Below are 27,681 nucleotides of genomic sequence, written 5' to 3'. Positions count from 1 at the left end.
AAATCGCAGTTTTATTACATGAGCGCACTGTTTTTTTAGCCCCAAAAAACAAAGAAACTAAATATTTTCCATAAAAAACATTTGAAGTAATATTCGTTTGTTATTATAATTAGGCCTTTAGATGGACCAAAGATTGGCACCAACATTCATTCTGATCAATTACTATTTTTTCTAGGAGCACAGTAAATGTAATATAATGGTGATCATGTTTTCACTTTTTGATTATGTTAACTGCTTATTAGCACTTATTATTTACTTATTGCTTATTACCACTAAATACTATTACCTTGTTGTGTTCTAAAATAAAAAAAATATATATGAAAATAAAAATACAAGATCACTTTGAACCACAAAACATTTATTTTTAGAACTTTAGAACAATGAACATATACTGTTTGGAATGGGGAAAGGTATGAGAGATATGAGAAAGAGATAAAGAGTGAGAGATGGGGGCTGGGGGGGGGCAGTCCTGCTCAGGTGGAGCAGTTGCTGCAGATGGTCAGGCTGTGGTCCTTGCATGTGGCCTTCCCACATTTGCAGCAGGTGGTAACGACCCTCCTTTTTCCTGCGCAAAGGTCACATCGCTTCCTCACCTTAGATTTGATGGCTGCAGAGGGGCCTGGAGAGGGACCTGCAGCAGCAGCAGCAGCACCCTGCGCATTTTTCACAAATGGGAAGAGCGGGGAAGTCGCTCTCTCTTGGCAATATGCGGTTGAACTAAGGTTTCTCCAATCTCCTCGATGTAGAGCCTCCTTCTGTAAGCTTTGCTTTGCTGCCAGGCTGGGTCAACCGCGGTCCACAGGACGTAACCATTATAGAGCGAAATGTCGATCAGGTGGTGGAAAAGGGCTAACGGCCACCGCCTCGTTCGCCTTCTACAGGTGTAGGTGGCAACAGCCTAATAAAAAAACAAAACACACACACACATAAAAAACATTAAACCTACGTATATTTTACACAAGAATATATGAGCAAGAATGAATAAATTCGTGCGCAACTGATGCGTAATGACACCTACCTGATCGAGTTTGTCCACACCTCCCTTAGATTTGTTATAATCCTTTATTATGTGGGGCTTTCTCTTCGGGTCGTCGCAGACTCCTGGAGTGCGGTGTTTGGAGCTCAACAGGAGGACATTTCTGCCGCAGCGGGGGACGTATGACACGGCCGTGTGCGTTGTAGTGAAAGCAAAGACGGAAAACACTCCTCTCCCCCTTGTCTGCAGCAGTTGTGGCGGAAGCTCGGGCTTGTTCTTCCTAATGGTGCCAACCAGGGTATTTTTTCGCCTGAGCAGCTCCTCTGACAGAGGGAAGGAAGTAAAAAAAATGTCACACGTGACGCTGTGTCCCTGGAGCCCCTCTGTCAGCTCCAGAACCACTCGCATCCCCTGGTTGATCTCGCTCCCACCGACTGCTTTGCCCGTGTAGAGCTGCAGTCTCCAGGCATAAGACGTCTCTACGTCGCAGACCGCCCATACCTTCAGACCATACTTTGCTGGCTTTTTGGGCATATACTGCCTGAAGGCACACCTCCCTTTGAAAGGAATAAGTTTTTCTTCCACACAAATTTCCCTGTTTGGGCAGAACATCATCTGGAGGCGATGGGTCCACATATCCCAGATTTTGCGAAATGGACCCAGTTTGTCATCACGGTGTCTTGGTCTCGGAAGTTTGTCATCGAATCGGAGAGCGCTGCTGATGTAGCGAAACCTTTTCTCGGACATGGTAGCCCGAAACCCACCCGGCCGGATTTCTCACTCCAGAGACTGAGTGTTGATTCGTTTCGGGAACGGTAAACACCGGCCAGAATTAGTAGCCCCACATACGCACGCAGTTCATCGCTGTCCACATCTTTCCAGTCAGCGATAGTACGTCTCCCCTGGATATTGGTCATTGAGACGATATGCAGGATAATTTCATCGGTGACAAAAAGAGAAAAACTGGATTGTGGGTCACTGATCCCGGCGGTGGCATGAAAAGTAGGTCCGGTGTGTCCCGTGGCCGCTGGAACGTAGCGGAGCGTCTCAGCGTTTGTCGGAGAACACTTTATTCCATTTTTGGAAATCCACCCTGCTGATTCTTCCTCCATCTCTCCGCTCTCATTTTCAGACTCTGATCCATATGAGTCGGAACCGGACTCCAGCTCCTCCGTTTCCTCCTCCGAAGAAATCTCCGCGTCATCCCCCGAATTCTCGGTGGATGATGAGGCGCTATCCTCGCACTCGGGGTCCAGGATCATTTGCAACGCTTCCTCCGTGTTGTACCGTCTTGCCATTGTGAAAAAGACTACTCCCGCGCTACTGCTCATTCTTATAACCACGGCTTTAGTGCAGCTACATAAACAACCTGAGCTTGCAGACAAAACAAGTCTAATTTGGCTTTGGTATTAGTTTTATATTTGATTTGTTTGCATTGCAGTGTGGACTTCAAAAGGAGAAAAAACGTTTGAAATTAGACACACACTCTTTGATTCTGAGGTTAGACACACACTCCTTTATTTTTTTTTAAGACACACCCACATTGATAGTGACCCAAACTCATCATTTGAGCATAAAGACACTGTGGTAAATGTGGGATTTTCCAGCTGTAAATGTTGTATTTTCCAGCAGGTGTCAAATGTGAAACAAGGGCGCCACCTGGTGGACAAATAAAAAAGAATTACAATTCTAAGACCCCTGCTTCAAAGTCACAGTGAAAGTGAAAAGATGACATTTAACTTGATGGTAATGATTGGGCAGTGAAAAATAGCGTTTATAATGGGTTTCAATGGGGCACAAATGGGCCACTAGGGCCTTAAGAGGATGTGCATTATTAGCTTAGCCACTGAAGCTAATTTAAGGAAGTCAGACTTAAATTTTGAAATAAAATTATACCAAACTTTTTTTTGTAAAATTTGGCTATATTCCATTCAACACAGTGCAAATGGCTTGTAACCGGAAAAAGAAAGCCACAAAAAGTCCCCAGGGCCTTTTTATTTATATATGTTTATATATAATATATGCGGTGGCCCCTACAGACAAAGCACGTACAAACTCCAAAAAGGACGTAAAAATTCCAAAACACATTTCTAGCGTTAACTGAACTTCCAAAACAGAGCTACCTAGACACTTAAATTACACAATTGAAAGCATATGTGTTTGTGTATTTATACACAAGCACTCATATATATTCAAATAATTCAAAAACATTTTCATTTACCTGTTACTACCACACACTAAATCCGATCGTTGGTACTTGCTGGCTTGTGTAGCCACTAGGTAACAAAAGCTCAACACTGCGCCCTAGCATCCTGGAGCACTTCTGTTGTGTTTTGTACGTGTTTCGGAGTTTTTACGTGTTTTAGAGTTTTTACGTGTTTTGGAGTTTGTACGTGTTTTGGAGTTTTTACGTGTTTTGGAGTTTTTACGTGTTTTGGAGTTTGTACGTGCTTCTGGGTTTGTACATGCTTTGTCTCTAGGGGCTACCGTAAATATACTTTTATTTATTCACTCCACATAAAATGTAATAAATAAATCATATAATACAAAAACCAACTAGTCACAGTTCAACTTAAACAACACAAAACACTGCAAACCACAACACAATTAAATATAAATTAAAATATGAAAACAAAAAGAAGATGCATATTTTGTCAGATGGGCCTGCATGAATAAACTTTCTGAATCCTTTATCATCTGCAACTGAAAATAGTTGTGGATGATTACTATACCTTTCTAATGTGACGTTGTTGTCCCTGGCTCTCTCTCCCTCCAGCAGAGTGAAGCTGACCCCCCACCCACTTGAAACGTAAAGGCAAATAGCCGGAGCAGTTAGTGCTACGTTTGTGCAGATTTGTGCAGGTAAAATTAGCGTTTGTGCTGCTACGGTTTTTGAGATATTAAACATTATTTTATAGGTCATTCAAAGGTCACCATCCCCCCAGACTGCTCCAAAACGGGCCAAAATGGTCTACTTTTTTAGTGCTACTGTAACCCAGAGTGATTTCCTGCACTTATTTCCTGCCATTGAACGCATCACAAATGCATGACTCCAACCACATGACTTTGCTCAGCCAATCGAATGGCATGTAGGTCATAGTAAGCCTGTCCCGGCTTCCTCCCGTCAGATGCGTGGAGGCAAGCCAGGTGACAGAGCTGTTGCAGGTGTGTATTGGCAAACATTTGCTTTTCCCGTTTTAATGCATTTTCTTAACACCAACTAACTTATGCAACTTAGATGCTGATTACTGTGAGCCAGAGCCATAATGTTGTTGTGCACTGAACAGAATGGAATTGGTGAGTTTGAACTTTTAATTGACTGTTTGTATTGCTACCAGCTGACCCTAATCGGCTGCTGCCGGTCCAAACAATTTGATTTTGATTTGACTGATAGTTGTTGAATAACAAATGTTGTGGAGCTACATAGTATGTATGTATGTAGCAGTTGAAATGTTTTCAGTTAAATCCTTATTGGTTAGAAATATTATATTTAACCAATATATTGTTTGTTTATTTTTATAAATTGTGTACACAGGAACAAGAATAACTTAATGTATTTAGCTTAATTGGCTGACATTTTTGTATGTTATTCTTGTGATTTCTTATTGGCCTTGTTTATTTAATGCAGGCCAGGTGAACCTTTTTTGGGTATGGAAAAGGATGGCGAGCCAATGAACGGCTAGGAGCAGGACTCATTCTGCATTGAAGCTTCCACTGGACTGGTAGGAAGCTATCAAAGGCGACGCTCTGTCCCGTAATTTCCGAATACACTGATTTCCACAATCATACACACCAGTTCCCCCGTTTATGGACAATAGCGCTTGGACATTGCTCATGGATATTCAGATAAAACTCATGGACTTCAGTGTGGATCAGTGTTTTCGATGTTAACATGTGTTATTTATGGGGAACTTTTTTTTGAGAATCTATATTGCTTGGTATAAGCCGGAAGAATTTGCTTAGTTGTTTTTGTGCACCCCCACTGGGTTTTTCTATTAATTAAATAGCTACAGCAGGAATGATTATTTAAGCTTTCATTTTCTTTTCTTAATTTTCTTTGCTTTCGGTTAAATACATGGTACCTGCAAAAGCATTTTGTGTTGTGTGTATTTAATTACTGCCCATCAGCTCCGGTAGCATTCCTAAATCTTCTGATTAATAATAACCACAAAATCACACTCAATCCCTAGCCTGTATTAACTCATTAGCGCTACATCAGTGTTACATTACTTGGCGAGCCAGCCAGGAGCTGATTTGGTTAGTAATTAATATATATTCAAACTCACCAATTCATTTTTCCCCATAATGGAAGTTTTTGAGACACTTGCCATTAAGATCCCAAATGCGGTTTTAGTTGACGGAGTAACTGAGCACTCAGTTAATGAAGTTGTACATTTCCTTGAACAGTATGGTGACATAGCTCGCAAGGTTACTATAGATTCACCAGAATCTGAATTTAATGACATGCTTGTCGCTGAGTACGCTTCGGGTTTATCTTTAACGCGGTTGTCTCAGTTGCTACCGCACACATCTATGTCAGATTCAGGTGACAAACTCCATATTGAAAGTCTATCTGAAGTTTATGCATCAAGAGTTAGTGGTTCCAAGACAAATACTTACTTGGCAGACTTAAAAAGAATAGCCAAATTATCTGGGAGGGATTATGCAGAAGTCCTCAGTGAGGGGATGACCCAGATACGCCGGTCCCTTGCAGAGCTCAACCCAGAGACTCCAGTGGTTGCAAAACCAGAACTAGAAGATTCAAACCCTCCCGATTCAGTCTTTCCTTCTTCACCACCAGCCCCTCTTCCATCTAAGTCCCCTTCTGTTGCCAGTAGTGCTGAAGCGCACGGCGGAGAGAGGCATTCTGCCTCCATTCCAGCGGCTGATCTCAACCCTCCTGAAGTACAACGCTATGTTGTGGAACACGTTGTTCGGAGTGGGGACAGCTCGCTGCATGCATTCCATCGACTGAGAGCGTTTTCTGGTAAAGTGCCCAGGCCAATTCAAGAGACAGATTATGATATATGGCGGTCAGGGGTCGAATTAGCCCTGAAAGATCCATCTATATCTGATCTGCAGCGCACCAGACTGATTCGTGACAGTTTACTGCCTCCTGCCTGTAATATGGTAAAACATCTCAGCCTTGACACACCACCAGAAGTCTATATGAAACAACTTGACTCAGCCTATGGCACTGTGCAAGATGGAGATGAGTTATACGCCAAGTTCATGGACACCTTCCAGGACAGCGGAGAAAAGCCTTCGGCCTATTTGCAACGTCTGCAGGTGGTATTACAGCATGCAGCAAAAAGAGGGGGTGTTTTAGAGAAAGACATAGACAACCGACTGTTGAATCAATTCTGCAGGGGATGTTGGGATAACAATTTAATATCGGAACTCCAACTTAAGCAAAAGAAGCACAACCCCCCCAAATTTACTGAGCTTCTATTACTCCTTCGAACTGAAGAGGACAGAGAGGCAGCAAAGACATTAAGGATGAAACAGCATTTGGGACCAACAAAACAGAAAGCCACCACTAATGCCCAGTTTGCCAATACTGGAGAAGAAACTAACCTCTGTGCTGCGCTAACCACTCTGACTAAACGGCTCTCACAGCAGATGGCAGCTATACAACAGCAGCTTTCAGCTTTGACAGCACAGCAGTGTAATGTCAAACCATCGGTTGCTGCCTGCCCAGCTCCAAAGCTCTATGGGCCAAAGAAGGTTGGTAAGAATCCAAAACCTAGCGTCTCCAGCCCTAAACCAGGGTTTTGCTTCCGCTGTGGAGAAGATGGTCACATTAAGCCACAATGTGAAAATGCACCCAATTCAGCATTGGTAAGTGCCAAGCGGAAGCAATTTGACAGCAAACAAAAGTGGCAGAAGCAAAAGTCCTCTGCTTCTGAGGATTTAAACTAGTTCCAGTTCCTGTTGAGGGGCAAACAGGAGCTGAGCTGGACCAACCTTGTCCCGCTGAGAACAAAAAGCATGCCAAGTGTGCAAAGTCGCAGACAAAGATCCACACTAGATTACCACCAGGATTAGTTGGATCCAGATGTACAGCAGAAGTCAACATTGCAGGTTGCAACTGCCCGTGTCTACTGGATACTGGTTCCCAGGTTACCACAATTCCAGTTTCATTCTATAATGAGCATCTCTCCGATCAGCCAGTCCACCCATTGAATGAGCTTCTTCATGTGGAGGGGGCTGCTGGTCAATGTGTTCCATACCTTGGGTATGTTGAGGTTGCCATGACATTTCCAAAAGACTTTCTTGGGAGTGACTTCCCAGTTCAAACGCTTGCACTTGTTGTTCCTGATGTGAGACCTGATTATCCAACCTCAGTACTTGTTGGCATGAATACACTTGAAATTCTTTATGAACAATTCTCTTCTAGTAACTGTTCATCATTCCAGCCTACCTCTTACGGGTACAGAGCAGTTCTGCAAACTCTCCAAGTGACATACCAACAGAATTGGATTGATCATCTCGGTGTTGTGACGACCCTTAGTAAATCTCCTGTGCTAATTCCAGCTGGCTGCACAGTTGTGGTCGAGGGTTCTGCCAAGCTTCTCAGCCCAGCTAGTCAATGTGTTGTCATTCAGCACCCGGGTTCAGGCCTGCCGGGTGGTTTGTGTGTCAGTAATTGTCTAGTCGCTCTTAAAGGTGGTACACATACTCAGGTTCCAGTTGTTGTGTCAAACAGAACAGAGCAAGACATCTATATACCAGCTTTGAGTGTCATTGCAGAGCTGGGAGCCTATGACTGCATAGTCTCTGAGCACAGTGTGACCAACCCCCCAGATCGGGAGATGGTGTCAACACCACTCACTTTCAAATTTGGCGAGTCACCAATACCAGCAGAATGGAGAGAACGGATCACAACAAAACTAAATGCCATGTCTGAAGTTTTTTCACATCATGACTTGGATTTTGGTTGCACTAAGGAAGTGAAGCATCACATCAAGCTCCATGACAATACCCCTTTTAAACACAAAGCAAGACCTATTCATCCCCAGGACATAGAAGCTGTTCGTAAACATCTTCGAGAGCTTCTAGATACTGGTGTTATCAGGGAGTCGGAGTCATCATTTTCATCACCAATAGTGGTTGTCAAGAAGAAAAATGGAGACATTCGACTATGTATTGACTACCGCAAACTCAACCTGCAAACGATCAAGGATGTGTACGCATTGCCCAACTTGGAGGAATCGTTTACAGCACTCACTGGATCGAAATGGTTCTCTGTGCTTGATCTCAAATCTGGTTATTATCAGATAGAGATGGATGAAGCTGATAAAGCCAAAACCGCTTTTGTGACGCCAATTGGGTTTTGGGAGTTCAACCGAATGCCTCAAGGAGTTACTAATGCACCTTCAACGTTCCAAAGACTCATGGAGAAGTGCATGGGAGACTTGCACTTGAAAGAGGTCCTCGTGTTTTTGGATGATTTGATCATATTCTCCAACACTCTTGAGGAGCACGAAGACCGTTTGCTGAGGGTGTTGAATCGCTTGAGAGAATTTGGGTTAAAACTTTCTCCAGAAAAATGCAAATTCTTTCAGACATCCGTCCGATACTTGGGCCACATTGTTTCAGAAAATGGTGTTGAGACAGACCCAGAAAAGGTTGCCACCTTGAAATCCTGGCCAATTCCAACCAACCTGAAGACCTTGAAATCTTTTCTGGGATTCGCTGGCTACTATAGGCGTTTTATTAAGGGATATGCCATGATTGCCAAGCCACTCAACAACCTCACACGTGGATATCCATCCACACACAAAAGCTCCAAAAATGAGACTTCTAAGAGCTCACAGTTCGATCCCAAGCACTCCTTTGGTTCCAGGTGGAGTCCTGAATGTCAGTTGGCTTTTGATACCCTCATTGACAAACTTACCACTGCACCAGTTCTAGGTTTTGCTGATCCGGCACTGCCTTACATTCTCCACACAGATGCCAGCACCAACGGATTGGGCGCTGCCCTTTACCAAGAGCAAGAGGGGAGACTTAGGGTGATAGCCTATGCTAGTAGGGGGTTGTCATCCAGTGAAAGTCGTTACCCAGCTCACAAGCTTGAATTCTTGGCACTGAAGTGGAGCGTGACAGAAAAATTTCATGATTACTTGTACGGAGCAAGCTTTACAGTAGTCACGGATAACAACCCACTTACCTATATCTTGACATCAGCAAAGTTGGATGCTACCGGCCATCGTTGGCTGGCTGCTCTTTCTACATTCTCGTTCAAGATACAGTATCGAGCAGGCAAGCAAAACCTGGATGCAGATGCACTTTCCCGTCTGCCCCATAATGGTACTTCCTCTGGGGAACCTGCTCAAAAAGATGAGGAGCTAATTAATCAGTTTACTCAACAACATCTCTCAAGCAGCAGTGATGGTGAAATATCAGCTGAAGTTGTCGATGCGATTTGCCAAAGTGGTGTTGTCAGGACCCAAGCTGAGAATAGTTTGGTTGAATCCCTGTCCATCAACACAGCAGTGCTTCCTGAGAATTACTCAGAAGATTCACATGGACTTCCTGTTATTTCCACCATATCCCATTCTGAGCTTTATGAAAAACAGAGAACTGATCCAACTCTTCAGGAGGTTATTCACCAGTTGGAGTCAGGAGAAAGAGTTCCTCTGACAGCTAGGAAAGAGCTTCCTGAAATTCCTCTTCTCCTTCGCGAACTGAACAAATTGGAGCTGATTGATGGTATCCTCTATAGGATAAGATATGAAAATGAACAACCATCATACCAACTGGTCCTTCCGACAGAACTGCGGCAAACTGTTCTCCACAGCCTCCACAATGATATGGGCCACCTGGGAGTGGAACGGACCCTTGACCTTGCCAGGACTCGGTTCTATTGGCCAAGAATGGCAGTGGATGTGGAAAATAAAATAAAAACCTGTGGCCGGTGTATTCGCCGGAAAAGCTTGCCGGAGAGAGCTGCTCCTCTGGTTAACATTCGGACATCACGTCCGCTTGAACTCATTTGTATGGATTTCCTCAGTCTCGAGCCCGATACCAGCAACACCAAAGACATCCTGGTACTGACAGATCATTTTACCAAATATGCCCTTGCCATTCCAACACCAAACCAAAAGGCAAAAACTGTGGCTAACTGTCTTTGGGAAAACTTCATTGTTTATTATGGAATTCCAGAAAGACTCCATACAGATCAAGGGCCAGACTTTGAGTCGAAATTGATAAAGGAGTTATGCGCCCTGTTGGGAGTCCAAAAGTGTCACACAACACCGTACCATCCAAGAGGAAACCCAGTAGAGAGGTTTAATCGCACTCTACTGGCCATGTTGGGAACTCTTGAATCCAAACAGAAATCCAAATGGAAACAGTTTGTGAAACCACTTGTCCATGCCTACAACTGTACTAAAAATGAAGTCACTGGCTACACCCCATACGAACTAATGTTTGGACGTTGTCCTCGTCTCCCCATTGACCTCGCTTTTAATCTTCCTGTACGTGAGAAAGAACAACAGACACATTCACAGTATGTACACGACTTAAAAGCTAGGTTGAAAGAAAGTTATCTGCTATCTTCAAAGAATGCTGCAAAGAACGCTGAGAGGAACAAGACTCGATTTGACCAACGTATTATACCGTCCAAGCTAGAAGTTGGAAGCAGAGTTTTGGTACGGAACATGAGGCTGAGGGGCAAACATAAACTTGCTGACAAATGGGAACCAGATGTCTTTGTAGTGCTGAAATGTGCCAAAGATCTCCCCGTCTACACTGTAAAACCAGAATGCAAAGACGGCCCAATTCGCACATTGCACAGAGATCTCCTTCTTCCGTGTGGGTTTCTTCCTGCAACAGAGTCAGGACCATCAGATGAGACTATTCCAATCACACCCTCTTTAACTCGTCAACAGGCCAAGAAACAACAGGAATCTCCTGAGTACTATGTTGAAGAGAATGTATTTGAACCGACCTTTGTCCACCTTGCCCCGCTCCCAATGGAGTTTAGAGTGGAGAAGTCTCTCAACCCCCTACAGTCTTTTCCCAGTGGTGAGGAGGAAAGACTTCCTCCAACATCTACACCTGAAATGGAATCAGCTGGAGAAGCTCTGTCAGGATCCCAGAGGGAAGACCCATTGGAGTTTGATGCTGATGAAACATCAGGGGAAGATTTGCTTGAAATCTTACCCGAACCCATTCTTGAAACCATGTCTACAGACTTGTCCGATCCTGGAGTCTCTGACAACTTAGCGGCCGAGCCTAGTCCTGTGACATTACCAACTCTTAATTGCTCAGATTCGGTTGTTGACCCCCCTCTGAGGCGGTCAACGCGTCACAGATCACCACCTAGGCGACTTCAGTATGCCCGCTTAGGCAATCCATTGATATCAGTTGTTCAGTCTCTGTTTCATAGTCTGTCAGATGCTTTAACCACCGCAACCACCAATTCTAACCCTTCAGTCGTACATATTGTGTAGTGTTGTCATGCAACGGGACGTGCATGTATTCAAGGGGGGAGGGTGTAACCCAGAGTGATTTCCTGCACTTATTTCCTGCCATTGAACGCATCACAAATGCATGACTCCAACCACATGACTTTGCTCAGCCAATCGAATGGCATGTAGGTCATAGTAAGCCTGTCCCGGCTTCCTCCCGTCAGATGCGTGGAGGCAAGCCAGGTGACAGAGCTGTTGCAGGTGTGTATTGGCAAACATTTGCTTTTCCCGTTTTAATGCATTTTCTTAACACCAACTAACTTATGCAACTTAGATGCTGATTACTGTGAGCCAGAGCCATAATGTTGTTGTGCACTGAACAGAATGGAATTGGTGAGTTTGAACTTTTAATTGACTGTTTGTATTGCTACCAGCTGACCCTAATCGGCTGCTGCCGGTCCAAACAATTTGATTTTGATTTGACTGATAGTTGTTGAATAACAAATGTTGTGGAGCTACATAGTATGTATGTATGTAGCAGTTGAAATGTTTTCAGTTAAATCCTTATTGGTTAGAAATATTATATTTAACCAATATATTGTTTGTTTATTTTTATAAATTGTGTACACAGGAACAAGAATAACTTAATGTATTTAGCTTAATTGGCTGACATTTTTGTATGTTATTCTTGTGATTTCTTATTGGCCTTGTTTATTTAATGCAGGCCAGGTGAACCTTTTTTGGGTATGGAAAAGGATGGCGAGCCAATGAACGGCTAGGAGCAGGACTCATTCTGCATTGAAGCTTCCACTGGACTGGTAGGAAGCTATCAAAGGCGACGCTCTGTCCCGTAATTTCCGAATACACTGATTTCCACAATCATACACACCAGTTCCCCCGTTTATGGACAATAGCGCTTGGACATTGCTCATGGATATTCAGATAAAACTCATGGACTTCAGTGTGGATCAGTGTTTTCGATGTTAACATGTGTTATTTATGGGGAACTTTTTTTTGAGAATCTATATTGCTTGGTATAAGCCGGAAGAATTTGCTTAGTTGTTTTTGTGCACCCCCACTGGGTTTTTCTATTAATTAAATAGCTACAGCAGGAATGATTATTTAAGCTTTCATTTTCTTTTCTTAATTTTCTTTGCTTTCGGTTAAATACATGGTACCTGCAAAAGCATTTTGTGTTGTGTGTATTTAATTACTGCCCATCAGCTCCGGTAGCATTCCTAAATCTTCTGATTAATAATAACCACAAAATCACACTCAATCCCTAGCCTGTATTAACTCATTAGCGCTACATCAGTGTTACACTACGTTTGTGCTGATTTGTGCAGGTAAAATTAGCGTTTATGCTGCTATGATTTGAGATATCCTGTTATGGTTTACTGCTGAAAAATGTCTTTTTCATATGACCTTTCACTTTGTGTGTTCACTTGTTCAATAAAGTTTTGTTAAAAAAACCCTCTTGTTGTATTTAATCAGCTAAATTTGTAATGAGTGTATTTTTTTTTAACTTCAATTTCTTTACTCACTTTTTGTTCATAAAACCACGATGCAAATGCTTGAGTATTTATTTTTTTCAGAGTGGATTAAAAAAACTTTTTACACTCCCATGAACACTTTTTGAGAAACGAACAAGCTAGCAGTCTTTTGCATCAAATACACATTTTCTGGCAGAAAAAATATTATTTGGCATTACTGTGTCTGAAGGATTCTTAGAACAGCGTTCATCTGATTTCTGAACAAGGTAAGCTTACATTTAAAATACTGAGGTTTTAGTTACTGAGTTAATACATGATATAGCTAACTGGATCAAAAGGATTTTTTTTCAATGTTAAACATTTTCAAAAATGCCCAAGAAAAAAGTTTCTAAGGCTACGTTCACACTGCAGGCGAAAGCGCATCAAATCCGACTTTTCTGACCCTATGCGACCCATATCCGATCATGGTATGACAGCGTGAACGGCACAAATCCGATATTTTCAAATCCGATCTGGGTCACTTTCGTATGTGGTACTGAATCCGATACATATCCGATGTTTTAGAAAGCGACTGCTGTTTGATGGTCATGTCGCATTAAATCCGTCTTTTACGTCACCGACACAAGACAGACACCAATTATCAGCGCCAGAGAAGACATCGCGAACGCTTCCCGTGTAGATATCAGTGAAACTGTTGGGAAGACAATGTTGGAGAAACGTGAACATTTTATTTGTACTGTATAATCTGCAGATTCTGACAGAAATCTGCAACTATCCTTTGAAGCACCGCTCCTCTAAAACAGCAATAAGGATCATTATTAGGTTAGTTACATTATTATGTAAATAACAAAATAACTTAAAGCAAAAATTGGGAAACGTAAAGTCTTTATATTAAGGGCCATCTATCAAACAATACTGTTGCTCTGGGTCTAAACAGAGTGCGTTGTGTGTGACGTCTTCTTTTGCGCATGCGGCCCCTTTGAGCGTTCACACTAGAGCGCGTTTGCTGTCGCATTTTATTTGTAGTGTGAACACGCAGACAAAAAAATCGGATTTGATCAAAAAATCGGAATTGAGCATTAAGACCTGCAGAGTGAACGTAGCCTAAAGCACTTTAAAACATGTAGCACACTGGACTAAAGTGCTGTACAGTACATGGGTTAAATACTCAGACTCAATTTAATAAACTCACAAATTCAACAGCTCCATCTTAAAAACAAAAATTCCACAAAATATGAAAGTGTAGATTGGTGGAGAACTTGGGGGAGGGGTTGCTCCTGGCTGTATACAGTGGGGCAAAAAAGTATTTAGTCAGCCACCGATTGTGCAAGTTCCCCCACTTAAAATGATGACAGAGGTCAGTAATTTGCACCAGAGGTACACTTCAACTGTGAGAGACAGAATGTGAAAAAAAAAATCCATGAATCCACATGGTAGGATTTGTAAAGAATTTATTCGTAAATCAGGGTGGAAAATAAGTATTTGGTCACCTCAAACAAGGAAAATCTCTGGCTCTCACAGACCTGTAACGTCTTCTGTAAGAAGCTTTTCTGTCCCCCACTCGTTACCTGTATGAATGGCACCTGTTTGAACTCATCATCTGTATAAAAGACACCTGTCCACAGCCTCAAACAGTCAGACTCCAAACTCCGCCATGGCCAAGACCAAAGAGCTTTCGAAGGACACCAGGAAAAGTATTGTAGACCTGCACCAGACTGGGAAGAGTGAATCTACAATAGGCAAGCAGCTTGGTGTGAAAAAATCAACTGTGGGAGCAATCATCAGAAAATGGAAGACATACAAGACCACTGATAATCTCCCTCGATCTGGGGCTCCACGCAAGATCTCATCCCGTGGGGTCAAAATGATCATGAGAACGGTGAGCAAAGATCCCAGAACCACACGGGGGGACCTGGTGAATGACCTGCAGAGAGCTGGGACCAAAGTAACAAAGGTCACCATCAGTAACACACTACAACGGCAGGGAATCAAATCCCGCAGTGCCAGACGTGTTCCGCTGCTGAAGCCAGTGCATGTCCAGGCCCGTCTGAAGTTTGCCAGAGAGCACATGGATGATACAGCAGAGGATTGGGAGAATGTCATGTGGTCAGATGAAACCAAAGTAGAACTTTTTGGTATAAACTCAACTCGTCGTGTTTGGAGGAAGAAGAATACTGAGTTGCATCCCAAGAACACCATACCTACTATTAATGCTATCTTATTTTAATAACCAACACTGTCATATGCAAAACTGGGGTGGCACTTGGGGTGGCAAGGGATCATTTTAGGGTGGCACTTGCCACCCCATGCCACCCTTCTAGATCCGCCCCTGTCAGGAGTCCGCTGTTCTCGGCAGCTCTGGTGACCCTCGACCTCCTGGTCTGCTATGGAGCTGGCAGGTTTTGGATCATTGTCATGTTGGAAGACCCAGCCTCGTTTCATCTTCAAAGTTCTCACTGATGGAAGGAGGTTTTGGCTCAAAATCTCACGATACATGGCCCCATTCATTCTGTCATTAACACGGATCAGTCGTCCTGTCCCCTTGGCAGAAAAACAGCCCCATAGCATGATGTTTCCACCCCCATGCTTCACAGTAGGTATGGTGTTCTTGGGATGCAACTCAGTATTCTTCTTCCTCCAAACACGACGAGTTGAGTTTATACCAAAAAGTTCTACTTTGGTTTCATCTGACCACATGACATTCTCCCAATCCTCTGCTGTATCATCCATGTGCTCTCTGGCAAACTTCAGACGGGCCTGGACATGCACTGGCTTCAGCAGCGGAACACGTCTGGCACTGCGGGATTTGATTCCCTGCCGTTGTAGTGTGTTACTGATGGTGACCTTTGTTACTTTGGTCCCAGCTCTCTGCAGGTCATTCACCAGGTCCCCCCGTGTGGTTCTGGGATCTTTGCTCACCGTTCTCATGATCATTTTGACCCCACGGGATGAGATCTTGCGTGGAGCCCCAGATCGAGGGAGATTATCAGTGGTCTTGTATGTCTTCCATTTTCTGATGATTGCTCCCACAGTTGATTTTTTCACACCAAGCTGCTTGCCTATTGTAGATTCACTCTTCCCAGTCTGGTGCAGGTCTACAATACTTTTCCTGGTGTCCTTCGAAAGCTCTTTGGTCTTGGCCATGGCGGAGTTTGGAGTCTGACTGTTTGAGGCTGTGGACAGGTGTCTTTTATACAGATGATGAGTTCAAACAGGTGCCATTCATACAGGTAACGAGTGGGGGACAGAAAAGCTTCTTACAGAAGACGTTACAGGTCTGTGAGAGCCAGAGATTTTCCTTGTTTGAGGTGACCAAATACTTATTTTCCACCCTGATTTACGAATAAATTCTTTACAAATCCTACCATGTGAATTCATGGATTTTTTTTTTCACATTCTGTCTCTCACAGTTGAAGTGTACCTCTGGTGCAAATTACTGACCTCTGTCATCATTTTAGGTGGGGGAACTTGCACAATCGGTGGCTGACTAAATACTTTTTTGCCCCACTGTATACCATTCACATCTGTGCCAAATTGAAACTCTACTCCCAAAACCTAAACTCTGCTGTCAAAACCTGACATTCCTTTGTCAAAATGTAACTCTGTTGACAAAATGACACATACTTGCATCATATGCAAACACTGACAGATCAGGGGGAACACACTAGTCTCCTTTACATAAAACACTGCAGTCCTTGATTTCCATTGTTTATTCAGAAGGCACATTTACAGGAGACACATTTTCAAACAACCAAAAACGCAAATAGACCTACTCAATATTGTACATTGCAGTACCATGAATTCAGATAAAGCAAAAAACAACAACAACACAATAATACTGCAATAGAAAAAACACTATACTGTAAACACAAAAAACCATGACAATTGTGCATAAGTGGGCTCATGGATCCCGCCGTCTGTTGGGGTCTGGCCACAGGACCTCATCAACATCGCAAGCAATGTCCTCTCCTGCTAGGCACCGGGGAAAATATCCTCTTGCATGTCGAAACCATCCATGGATTGCTGTCACCTGAATGTCGCCGCAGGCCTGTTCCATTGCCTGCAGAAGAGGCATGCGGGCATGTGGTTGGCGGTCATATACACGCCATCTCCAAGCCGAAAAAAATTCTCTATAGGGTTCAAAAATGGTGAGTAAGGGGGCAAGTATACCACTTCAAATTGATTGTGGTTGGAGAACCAGGCCTGGACCAGAGCAGCCCGATGGAAACTGACATTATCCCATATCACCACAAACCTGGGCTGATCTGGTCTGTTCTGTACAACTATATCATGGAGAGCATCTAGAAATGTGAGTATGTGTTGGCTATTGTATGGACCTAGTATTGCATGATGGTGCAGAAGCCCTCGAAGGCATATGGCGGCACATAATGTGATATTTCCCCCGCGCTGCCCCAATTGCCCTTTGGCCAATTACATTACGACCCCGTCATCTTGTTTTGCTCAGGTCGAATCCAGCTTCATCAATGAAAATGTATTCATGAGGCTGTGCAGCTCCATCCATGGCCAAGATTCTCTGAAAAAAAGGGGAACATGTCACTGTACTACAGTGCTACACATACAGCACCCTCACCCCATCACACAGGTACCTGTGTAGCTCTCAGAATGGATCCATGTGGTACTGATATGGTACATATTCAGCTGCTGCTGGACTTCACCAATACTCTATTGTAAATGTAAGGGACAGTTACACGTACCCGTACATATTCAGCTCGAAGTCCTTTGACCCTGTCACTGTTCCTCTCGAATGGGACTCTGTAGAGCTGCTTCATGGTGATGCTGTGTTTACCCAAGATGCGTCTGATGGTGGTGATGCTCACATGGTCTATGTTGCTGAACACTCGCCTGTCTGCAAGTATTTTCCGTCGTAGCTGGTGGAGACGGATGGCATTGTCTGCCCTCACTAGGTCCACAACGGGAAGTTCCTGCTGTTGTGTGAACAGGCGTTGCCGTCCTCCCCCAGAAGGTCTTCGAGTCATTCTGGAGAAATACAACCACATATTGTCATCGGTTTGCTTATTTTTCTTACAGTACTTTACTGTATGTACTGTGTCATCCACTGTACAACACTGTACTTCAATATAAGGAATCAGCCACTTTGGCTGCAAAAGGAGCATTAGCACCCCGTACACTTGATATGGTAATGTGATATACTGTAGAACAGTGCTATAAAACCATCTGAGTAGAGCAGAAGGTATGGAGGTGAAGACATACCTGTTTTCTAGTCGGAATGTTCGTATTACAGATGCCACTGTGAAGCGGCTTAGATGTGGGTGGACTCTCTGCCCAGCTTCCCTCATAGTCAGGCCGTGGTTGATGACATGGTCCACCAAAGTTGCTCTTATATCATCAGAAATATGGGTCCGTGCATGGCCTCTTCGACCTCCTCCTCCTCCTCCTCTTCCTCTTGCTCTCCCTCCATCCATGCTTGCAAAGTTCTTGAATTGGCTAAACTGAGGGCTTTTTGTAGTTGGCTAATTGGTGTTCAGTTTTGCAAGTAAGGTCCTTCAGGCGTGTATTTGAGTGGTTGCAATTACCCGATGTGTTTTGTATTTTGGATACATGTGTTTTCCAAATGGCACCCTGAGATTTCATTTTGTGAGCGAAGTGTCTTATGTATGAAATAGAGTGTAGTATGCAGGACCATGTGTGTTGCATAAAGGAGTAGGTGTGTTGCATAATTGCAACTAGGGTGCAAAGCAGCGCTTTTGTTTAAGGTATGGGTACATGTGTTTGAGGTATGGTAACAAAAGCTTCAAGTTGTGTTACTTTAGTCTAAGCATGGGTTTATAGTGTTCAAGCAACGGGCAAAAACTGTAATCAATAAAACTGTTTTTTAATATCTTGCTGCTTTTTGTACAAGTTAATACTCAAGTTAAAAAAACAACAACAACAACAATACTAAAGCTATTCTGTTATACCTGTATGCAAAAAATACACTGCACCCAAAATATTTCTAGTATTTTAAAGAGTACTTAGCAGAAATATTAAGCAACCTAACCAATAGGGTTGCAAACTCTCAGGAAAAAAAATAGGGAACCACCCCCACCCCATGATAAATGGTAAATGGCCTGTATTTATATAGCGCTTTACTAGTCCCTCAGGACCCCAAAGCGCTTTACATATCCAGTCATCCACCCATTCACACACTGGTGATGGCAGCTACGTTGTAGCGCACTGACACATGATGCTTAATCAACGTAATCAACTTTAATTTGATGCAATGTGGGAAAAAAATGCACAGAAATAAATTATTTTTCAAGAATAATTAAATAGATTCAACATCTTTCTTCAACAGAACTGCAGACTGCACAGATGGTACCTTTCAGACACTGTTGAAGCTGAGTTCAAAAACAAAACACGGCCTTTTCAAACATGACAACTTGCCTCTTCGAGTCGATCGCTTCATTGCTCGTCATCTTTCCTTCATCGAGGGAAATATGCGTATTTGTTCTGCAAAAGAAAAGGTCAAAGATGAGGCAACAGTGGGATCACTGAAAGTCACAGATGCCAATTCTGGATCCATGTCGACTCACAATGCAGAAGACAAAATAAAAATGGATGCTCACCCGTTTGTGGGATCTGATGCTGCCACAAACATTCTTCCGGCTGATGGGGATGCAGTTGAGAACTGGAGGGGCCTAGCTGTTCCACCCAAAAAAAGGAAGAGGACTTCCTACCTCTCTTCATGTACCGAATGGCTCCATGCAGATGTTCATATTGAGAGCAGGTACACGGATTCTGCACAGAGACGTGAACACAAAGCGGACCTGACGCATCAGAATTAGCTTTGTCTTTCTCAGCTGTCTCACCCGACCACCCGTACACGGACGCGCCATCGGGGCTGAAAGCCGACAGCTCACTGATTCTGATGCGTTGGGTCTGCGCTTTGTGTTTACATCTTTTTTGCGCTCGATTCTGAAGCTGCAGGTTTTGTCTCTCTCCGACCAAAATTCACTGAACCAGCAGCAAAAGAAGCAGCAAACTACGCTTCACATTTGATAAATACCGTCATGAATTCCCTCTGACTTTTACTATTTTGCTTCCACCGCGATAAAAATCACACTTCCTGCACAGCTCTGTGTGTACTTCAAGAACAGTTTCCCATCTCAAATTTCTCTTTTCAGCATTATTCATTCGCTTATTACCCATCAGTCTACTGTTGTTCACAGCGCTGTCTGCTTTTTTTCATTTAAATGACCTCGGACAAGAAAGCCTCATTTCTGCTGTTCAATACTGAAGAAATTTAAACATTTTAAAATGATGCAAAACTGCAGAATATTTTTATGGTTATCTGCCACAAAGAGCCAGACCAGGAAAATCTCCTTCATGTTTTTCTGTGTTTTATTCTCAGTTACTTTCACACAAAGGTCTCTGCTGTGATGTTCACAATGCTGATGAAGTCTCACATGTATCAGTACTGATAAATGTTCAGAATTATAATATTTCTGACTGTCTGAGGCTAAGTTGAATTGAATCGAACCGGGACCTTGTGAACCGGAATCGAATAGATTGTAGAAATCAGTGATGATCAGTGAGCCCCAGTGAGCAGCCTGAAAAGAACTATTGATAACTTTTTTGTTAAGGCCTGATCCGTCTTAAATTCATAGCCAGCTCTGACACGGAGCCATCAATATTTGAATGCTGAAAAAGCAGCAGTGTATCCAGAAACACATTATATGCTGCTATAAATGCACTGCCCAAGTCTCCCCTCTCCCCACTGCCTTTCAGCAGCAGACAGCAGCAAACAGGTTGTCAGAGGAGGCCAAGATGATGATTAAGTTTAACATTTTCTACAATATTACCAAAGAGTGCCAAAGAATTTGTGACTCTGCTCTGGTACCTCAGGGGGCAGAAACCCAAGAAAGAGGAGGAACCATCGTGGAAGAACAGACTCCTGTACGTCTCCCGTCTTCCCAAATAAGGGAAACTGTATCAGACTAAATGTGTTTGTGGGTAAGAGTGGAGTTACATCAGAACCACCCCATTGCCATTTTAGTCACTGGATCGTTTAAGCTCTCTGTGACAGAGGATTATGAACACACGGTAAGTGGATCAGAAGTGAGAGGACATGGCTGCAACCACAGACACACAGGTTTGAGGAATAACAGGTGAAAAGACCTTACATAGTGAAATATGAAACGTTATTGTTTCAGCCATTATAGTAAAAGATGCAGACGCACAGTCAGCAAGTATCAATGAGTTCATTCCAGACGAAATGTCAAAGCACTACCTGCAGATGGCGCCACAGGAACATAATTACAGCAAAAGCAAAAGGGCTCAGCACTGTTTACTGGGTGTGCATAGGTTTCTATTTATTTAATGCATTAAAAAAGGATCTATTTATTTATGGATAGTCAAACAGAAAACAGTTACATGGGGAACAATAAATGTTCCAGTACAACAGACCTCTTTAGGACCCTTCTCAGAAGCATCCTGGTGATACGAACCTGCTCTTCTAATCCAAACTTATAATTAAACATAACAAAGTTTATTAATAGCTTCCTCCCATGAAACACAGAAAAAAAGGTCTGGGATTCATTGCAAATTAGCCTAGCTCTCTCAATTAGGAAAGCAACATTTAATCAGCTCAGTTTTCTTCCACTGGGATTTCTGCCTAATTCCATCCAAGAGCCCGTGGTTAGCAGGATAATGTGTGTGTGTGTGTGTGTGTGTGTGTGTGTGTGTGTGTGTGTGTGTGTGTGTGTTTTAATGACTGCATTCCACAGTTGTGAGACAGAAGCTGAAAGTACAGCACGACCTGTACACAGAACTAATTCCCTCACAGCTTCCTTCAGGGCTGGACTTCTAATCACACTGAAAGCATTCTCAAAGCAGTTAGAGCATTTATAAAGTGGATGTATGTGGAACTGAAATGTTTCAGTCAGGTCTTCTTATCTTCATTTGAAGATATAATCGACATCATTTGTTGAACTTTTGTTAAGTGTGTTTTTAACACAGTGGATTTTTGCTTTTGTGCTGTGTGAAGGAGTGTAATGAATAATTCTTGCTTAGCTGGCTGTTTAGGTCCCTGTGCAGAGATCAGCTAGTGGTTCTGATGTAATGCAAGCTTATATATTACATGTTAGCAAAAACATGAAAGAAAAAAAAGTACTGAGTTAATATGCAATGCATTAAAATTTAGCTAACTGACGAGTCAATATTCCAGCCTCGTGTGAATTCTGATTGTTCCGTTATCACATCAAACACAACAACTAAAAACCTGTTACTTTTACATAATGAATAATGAAATGTAACACAAAGTAACCTGAAGCTATTCAGATTTTTTATCTAGCCTTTTGTTCACATGCTAAGTGTGTTTTAGGTCACTGAAAACAGAATTTTGAAGCTTTTCAGAAACTCTGTCTCTACATTTACATGCAGACAAAGGAACCAGCCGTGCGCCTGTTTCCCCTTTTTGACATCAGACTGTGTTATTGTCCGGAGGCTTCTGAGTGGCCAGCGATTAGGGTCATATCACCACCTGTTATAAAAACTACCTGTGTACATGTGGATGTAGTCTTGCTTCATTATTTCCCAACACTGCACCAAACTGCAAACTTTGAAAAATTGACTGTACGTGTCGACATCTGACCTGGAACGAATTCCACCTTCGATAATGTTACAGCGTTCCACTATTCCAGCTTATTATATTATTATTATTATTCCAGCTGTCTTAGAGGCTGTTGGTTCTGCTTTCAGTCATTTTTGTTCTTGGTTTATCCGTTTGTTAGCGGTCTAGTGTCCACAGATTTCAAGAAATCGATTTCAGCTCTGATGTCCTTTTAACAGGAAGAAACCTCCAGCAGAACCAGGCTCAGAGAGGGGCGGGGCCATCTGCTGCGACCAGTTGGGGGTTTAAAATACACCAGGAACAACAAGTAGGCCTGCAGTGTGAGAGTGAAGTGCTCTAATAGGGTGATATGGTACTACAAGGTCATTAAGATAAGATGGGGCCTGATTATTTAAGACCACACACGCTTTTATGGATCATCTTCAAACTTCACAGCAATATTCTGGGTCTTGGGGGACATGAGTACCTAGGTTGGCTAAGTATTTCATCTGGACACTGACTAAACCGTATTGAGTATGTGGTATAAAAGGGCATGGAGAGAGCTGAACAACCACGTCTTATCTTTTCAATACGGTGTCTTACATCCCAGTGACACCATAACAAGCTGACGCCAGCATGTTGTCATAAAACATCATAAAATGCACTGTGAGCTCTTTGGGAGTTTAGAAAATATAAAGATGAATCATCCATTTACCATTTAGCCTCCAAAACATTCAAGTTTTTGTGTCCTCGTCGCTCTTGCTGTGTTCGTTTTTGGTGCTTCTGTACCGCCTGAGCTGACGGCTGTGCGTCTCTGGCTTTTTTCTCCCATCCTCATTTTTTCCACATAATTTAATGCTGTTCCTTTAACTGCTAGTTAAATGCACCTGGGAATAATTGAATGTGTGACTGCTTGGTAGTAAAGACAGATGTTTATGTTTTCATGCAGCGCGCACGCTTACTGATAGCGTTAGGTTCACCATATTTACATCCTGTGATCACATCTCTGTTTCCTACAATACAGAGGAAATACTCCAGCATGACTGACCTCTGACTGTTTCCCATACAGACTCCCAAGTTGCTGTTAATTGTAAGCTGGCTACCATTACCATAAATTAATATGTATAAATAAAAAAATGAATTTAGTATATTTGTTCTTTGGCCTCCAGGATAAAAGCTGTTTTGAAGGTAAAGATAACGTTGTTTGTGAGACACGCTGCTTCAAATGAAAATTTCTGCCTTTTGTCACAGAAACATTAGAGACTTACACACTTCATCAACCTGAGCCTGACTCACAGTACAGATGTTCAGCAAGCAGTGAGGATCTGCATAAAGAGTGCACTGAAGGTGATTATAGGAAATGTGTTCATGCTAGAAACTAACTGTCAGCTTCTTTTTCCTCCTTTCTGTCTCTCCTGAGTCTCTCAGCCTTAAAAAAGCTCAAAGACGAGTACCAGTTAAAGCAGATATATGACAACGGCATGCGGTGTTTTGGCTGAGATCATTTTGCACTCCTGCGGTGCAGGTCACCGTGTCACATCAGAAATAACACAAGCTTGCAAGCTTCATTTTGTTGTCATCATTTGAAGCGCCACTTGAAATGGCAGTGTTTCTATTTTAGGCTTCAGACAGAGACGTTTTCTTTTGGTCCCAGGATGTGTTCAAAGGCAGCAGGATGGTGCTGTCGGAGCTTTGGGATGGAGGCAGAGGTGCTGCGCTTAATCAGATATGATCGCAGCAGACAGCACTGAAAGTTCAGAGTGAAAGGGCAGAAAGCTCTCTGTCTGACTGGACCGCTGCCTTTGTGGCGCCAGTTCAACGACACAGCGACCCTCGTCGTTTCTTTGAAACTCACATTGTGCTATTTTGTATTCTATGAACTGTTCAGCTTTACATTTCTGTTGCTACTGTCCTTTTTATATTCCAGTGTTGTGTTTTCAGAGACGAGACTTCCTGCTGCTGTTGCCTTAAAAATGTCTCTCTGGGATTATTTTCAAAGCAGGTGAAAAAATGAGACATTAAAACAAATTCTTTAATTTTCTTTGCTAGAAAACAGAAACTGTAACCATACCCCGAGGCTGGGGGGCGAGCCCCGAGCAGGTCGGATTCTGCAGCTGAAGGACGCTGGCCTTCCAGGGACCCTGTGTTTTTTTAACTGTCCAGTTCCTGATAAAGATCAGCAATCTGGCTGCTCTATTTTTAGTAAAGATATTACTGGCAAGGAGGGGATGGAGACTCCAGCTTTGTATGCTGCTTGCTTCCTGCATCATCAGGGATGGCTGTTCATCAGCAAGCACTGTCTGAACCCCACTGCTGTGCCCAACGCTTCAAATTATATGATGATCGGCCTCATTAGCAAAACATTAAAGGGTCTCAACTCCCCACATTCAGAACTCAGTCGCCTGTGTTTAATTGAAATGGGATAAGGCACATTGTGGAAAATGAGAAACGTTATGACAGAAAGAGTTCGTGACCTGATCCGACCTCTGGTGGTGATCAACAAGAATTCCAGGCAAAGCCGACGCCCACTGTCCTAAAACCACATTCACTATATGGTGTACGGTACTGTGCCCCGCATTTCTTTTTGTTTGCCAGTCTTCTTGAGCCGTAGTTCTCAAATCTTTCAAAGTTTTCCTTTGGACATTGGCTGCTTTTTCACCCATTTTGAGTCCTTGTGCCTGAACATTTCAGAGGATTATTCTTTGTTTGGTTTTTGGTAGTTGAACTACTTAAAACTGACCTCCGAATAACTGAAATATAAAAAGACAGCTAACTCAAGAGATGAACCAGAGTTGTGTTTACAACATAAAAAGAACCTATTTTAAATTGGGCACCTTAGTTTTTAGCAGCCTGTTGCAAAAATATAATTTGCTCCCTTTTTTTTTAATCTATGCAAAATATCAAAGACTACATAATCTGACAGGCAAAAAACAGAAGTAGCAAAGTGTTTCCCAAACTGCTGCAATGTGTCCTAAAGAAAGTTGAGGAATGTAGAGGACAAAAATAAGTGTCAGGCCTAAAGAAGGGAGAAAATCTTGCAAAGCCCCTTGAGCTGAGAAATGATCGTTTGCATGAATTAAAACACTTTACAGTAAACACAGTTACTACTTCGCTCCTCCAAACACCTTGACTAGAAGCAGTGTGATTCTCTCCTCACAAGTTGTTCAACATGATTAACCCTTTGATTAGGATTGAAAATTCAAGTCCACCTTAAAACTGGTGCATTACATTAAAATCTGTCATAATTCATTATTCTTAGGTCATCCAGCTATTTAAGTTGATTTTGAAGGTAACATAATCCTGAAATGAGGTTTGCAAACATTTGATAGTATACTATGGAATATCCTGTACTATGTAGAAGTAGAAGTAGTAAATAATTAGTAGTAATTATACGATGAGTGGGGCCTATTTCAATTTTCCCAGAACAATATAAAGAAATGAAGGGTGAAACGTGTCTGATTGTCCTGTGGTGTTTGTGTCTGACTGATGTGCTACAGTGTGCTGAATGTTTTGCTGCTGTGGGGATCATTCACAGGGGTTCGTAAAGAGCTCTGTTGGAGCTCTGTTCGCTCCACTTCCTCCCTCTCTATCTGCCAGTGCAGTTAGAAGCTAACCAAGACCAAATGAGAGACCAACATCAGCCCCACTAAAATACTCTGTGTTTCATTCTGATCCCAGATTTTATAGATGTGATGAAGAGGGAGAGTAACTCGGTTACTCAGAGTTTCACTGAACAGCCGTACGTCAGGGAATAATGATGCATGTAATTACAGACAGATCAGCTGCTGTGTCTACTTGTTGATTGAGCTGTGCTTGGATTGCTGAGAGATGTCACTGTTTCCTGCTCGTGCACTCTGGGGAGACGGCGACGGGCCTTCTGGTTGGCAGCGTCTCAGCTGTAAAACCTGCTGGCTGAAAACCACGCAAATGCTGTTAAATGAGTTTCACTGAGGAAAAGGAAAGTTCTTGGTTTTGTCACTGACGTTTGCCACCTGATGCAAAAACATCACAAATAATTTGTGAATAAGCAACACTTTACCTTGACACTAAAGTACATATACAGCTTATATTTGAACTGCTGCTATGACTTCTGTTCACACCATGAAGTACTTTATGGTACTTTTGTTACAAGTTGTACTACTGATGTTACCACTCCACGCATCTGAGACTCGATGGCAGCCTGAGTAAAGTGGGCTGCTGTGGTTAGGTCTCAGGCCTTTGAGGTTCCTTTTTTCAAAGGTTGAAGATGGGAACGGATGCATCGGTCACACAGATACACAGCTGCAGTGGTAACCAGTTCTGTGTGTTGGTTTTGACATGGAAGGATGCTCAGACTGGTGAGTCTGAGACAGCTCTGCAGGGCCTCGTTTGCTTTCATCAATAAATAAAGAATACATCAAAAACATAACAGTAGTAAAGGAAAATGCTACACAGAGTTTTATATCAGAGTAAAGAAAACTACATGCAGAGTTGCACGATACTGGCTCATCTGCAACCACAGTTATCCCAGACGATTATAGAATATGAATTTTATATTATAACTGTATGTCACTGAATGTTGTCAAGTATGATTTGCACTTTAAAATGTATATTAAAAAAACAGAACCCAATTTTTATGACACCTATTAAGCTGATTGTGAAAGGAAGTTACTGCCTTCAGTTTTCTCGCTGGTCACTTTGTTTCTTCGTCGGGATTGTGCAAAGATTTTCTTGTCCTTTGTAAAAAAAACATAAAAATGCTCCTTTGTGTGATATAAATGTGAAGTCTTTACTTTGGCTTTTCATTTACAAACATACTAAGTGCTGCTGTAAACAAACACTTTCTATGCAGGTTTTATTCAGTATCTGAGCCATAATTGTCTCTGTCCAGCTAGATTTTGTAATGCACCACCTGTACAATGCAGAGACAGCTGTTGTTGCTTCTTCTGCCACTGTTAACACAGTTTTGGTTTTGTGGTGGCAGAGGACGGATCAGCTCCTCCGTCCCAGCCTGCCCTTTACGCACTAAAGCTTTAATCGGTGCCCTGGTTACATGATTACTGTCTGTGTGTCGGCCCCTGTTATTCTCCTGTTTAGTTGAGCGTCATGACTAAACTAATACTTACTTCATTGTCACGTGTTTTCGCTACTGTGCGTGTGATGTGCTGTCAGGAGGACAGATGTCTTCTTTAAGGTCAGTATTTCATTCATCTGCACACATTTATGGGCAAACCTTTACAACAG

The 27,681-nt window shown here is 42.7% G+C and overlaps 2 protein-coding genes and 2 long non-coding RNA genes across 4 annotated transcripts; 2 read left to right on the top strand and 2 right to left on the bottom strand.

Moving 5' to 3' along the window:
• Nucleotides 1–379: 379 nt before the first annotated feature.
• LOC309691965 (piggyBac transposable element-derived protein 4-like) lies at nucleotides 380–2,115 on the bottom strand. The gene is made up of 2 exons (XM_082510045.1): nucleotides 1,019–2,115; nucleotides 380–898 (listed from the first exon to the last, which is right to left on the bottom strand). The coding sequence occupies exons 1-2, from the start codon at nucleotides 1,721–1,723 to the stop codon at nucleotides 665–667; spliced, it is 939 nt and encodes a 312-aa protein (XP_082366171.1). The 5' UTR covers nucleotides 1,724–2,115; the 3' UTR covers nucleotides 380–664.
• Nucleotides 2,116–3,990: 1,875 nt separating this feature from the next.
• LOC309692585 lies at nucleotides 3,991–5,201 on the top strand. The gene is made up of 3 exons (XR_014272373.1): nucleotides 3,991–4,141; nucleotides 4,215–4,273; nucleotides 4,605–5,201. It is a non-coding gene; the product is annotated as an uncharacterized lncRNA (long non-coding RNA).
• Nucleotides 5,202–9,646: 4,445 nt separating this feature from the next.
• LOC309692586 lies at nucleotides 9,647–12,697 on the top strand. The gene is made up of 3 exons (XR_014272374.1): nucleotides 9,647–11,655; nucleotides 11,729–11,787; nucleotides 12,119–12,697. It is a non-coding gene; the product is annotated as an uncharacterized lncRNA (long non-coding RNA).
• A 4,336-nt stretch (nucleotides 12,698–17,033) lies between these two features.
• LOC309692952 (uncharacterized protein) lies at nucleotides 17,034–18,265 on the bottom strand. The gene is made up of 3 exons (XM_082511876.1): nucleotides 18,120–18,265; nucleotides 17,603–17,885; nucleotides 17,034–17,421 (listed from the first exon to the last, which is right to left on the bottom strand). The coding sequence occupies exons 1-3, from the start codon at nucleotides 18,203–18,205 to the stop codon at nucleotides 17,335–17,337; spliced, it is 456 nt and encodes a 151-aa protein (XP_082368002.1). The 5' UTR covers nucleotides 18,206–18,265; the 3' UTR covers nucleotides 17,034–17,334.
• Nucleotides 18,266–27,681: the final 9,416 nt, after the last annotated feature.

This window comes from Aulonocara stuartgranti (assembly GCF_965226115.1).
Source record: "Aulonocara stuartgranti genome assembly, chromosome: 17".
NCBI lineage: Eukaryota > Metazoa > Chordata > Actinopteri > Cichliformes > Cichlidae > Aulonocara > Aulonocara stuartgranti.
Note: the sequence above shows the minus strand (reverse complement) of the source record. Positions and strands in the feature narration are given on the sequence as shown.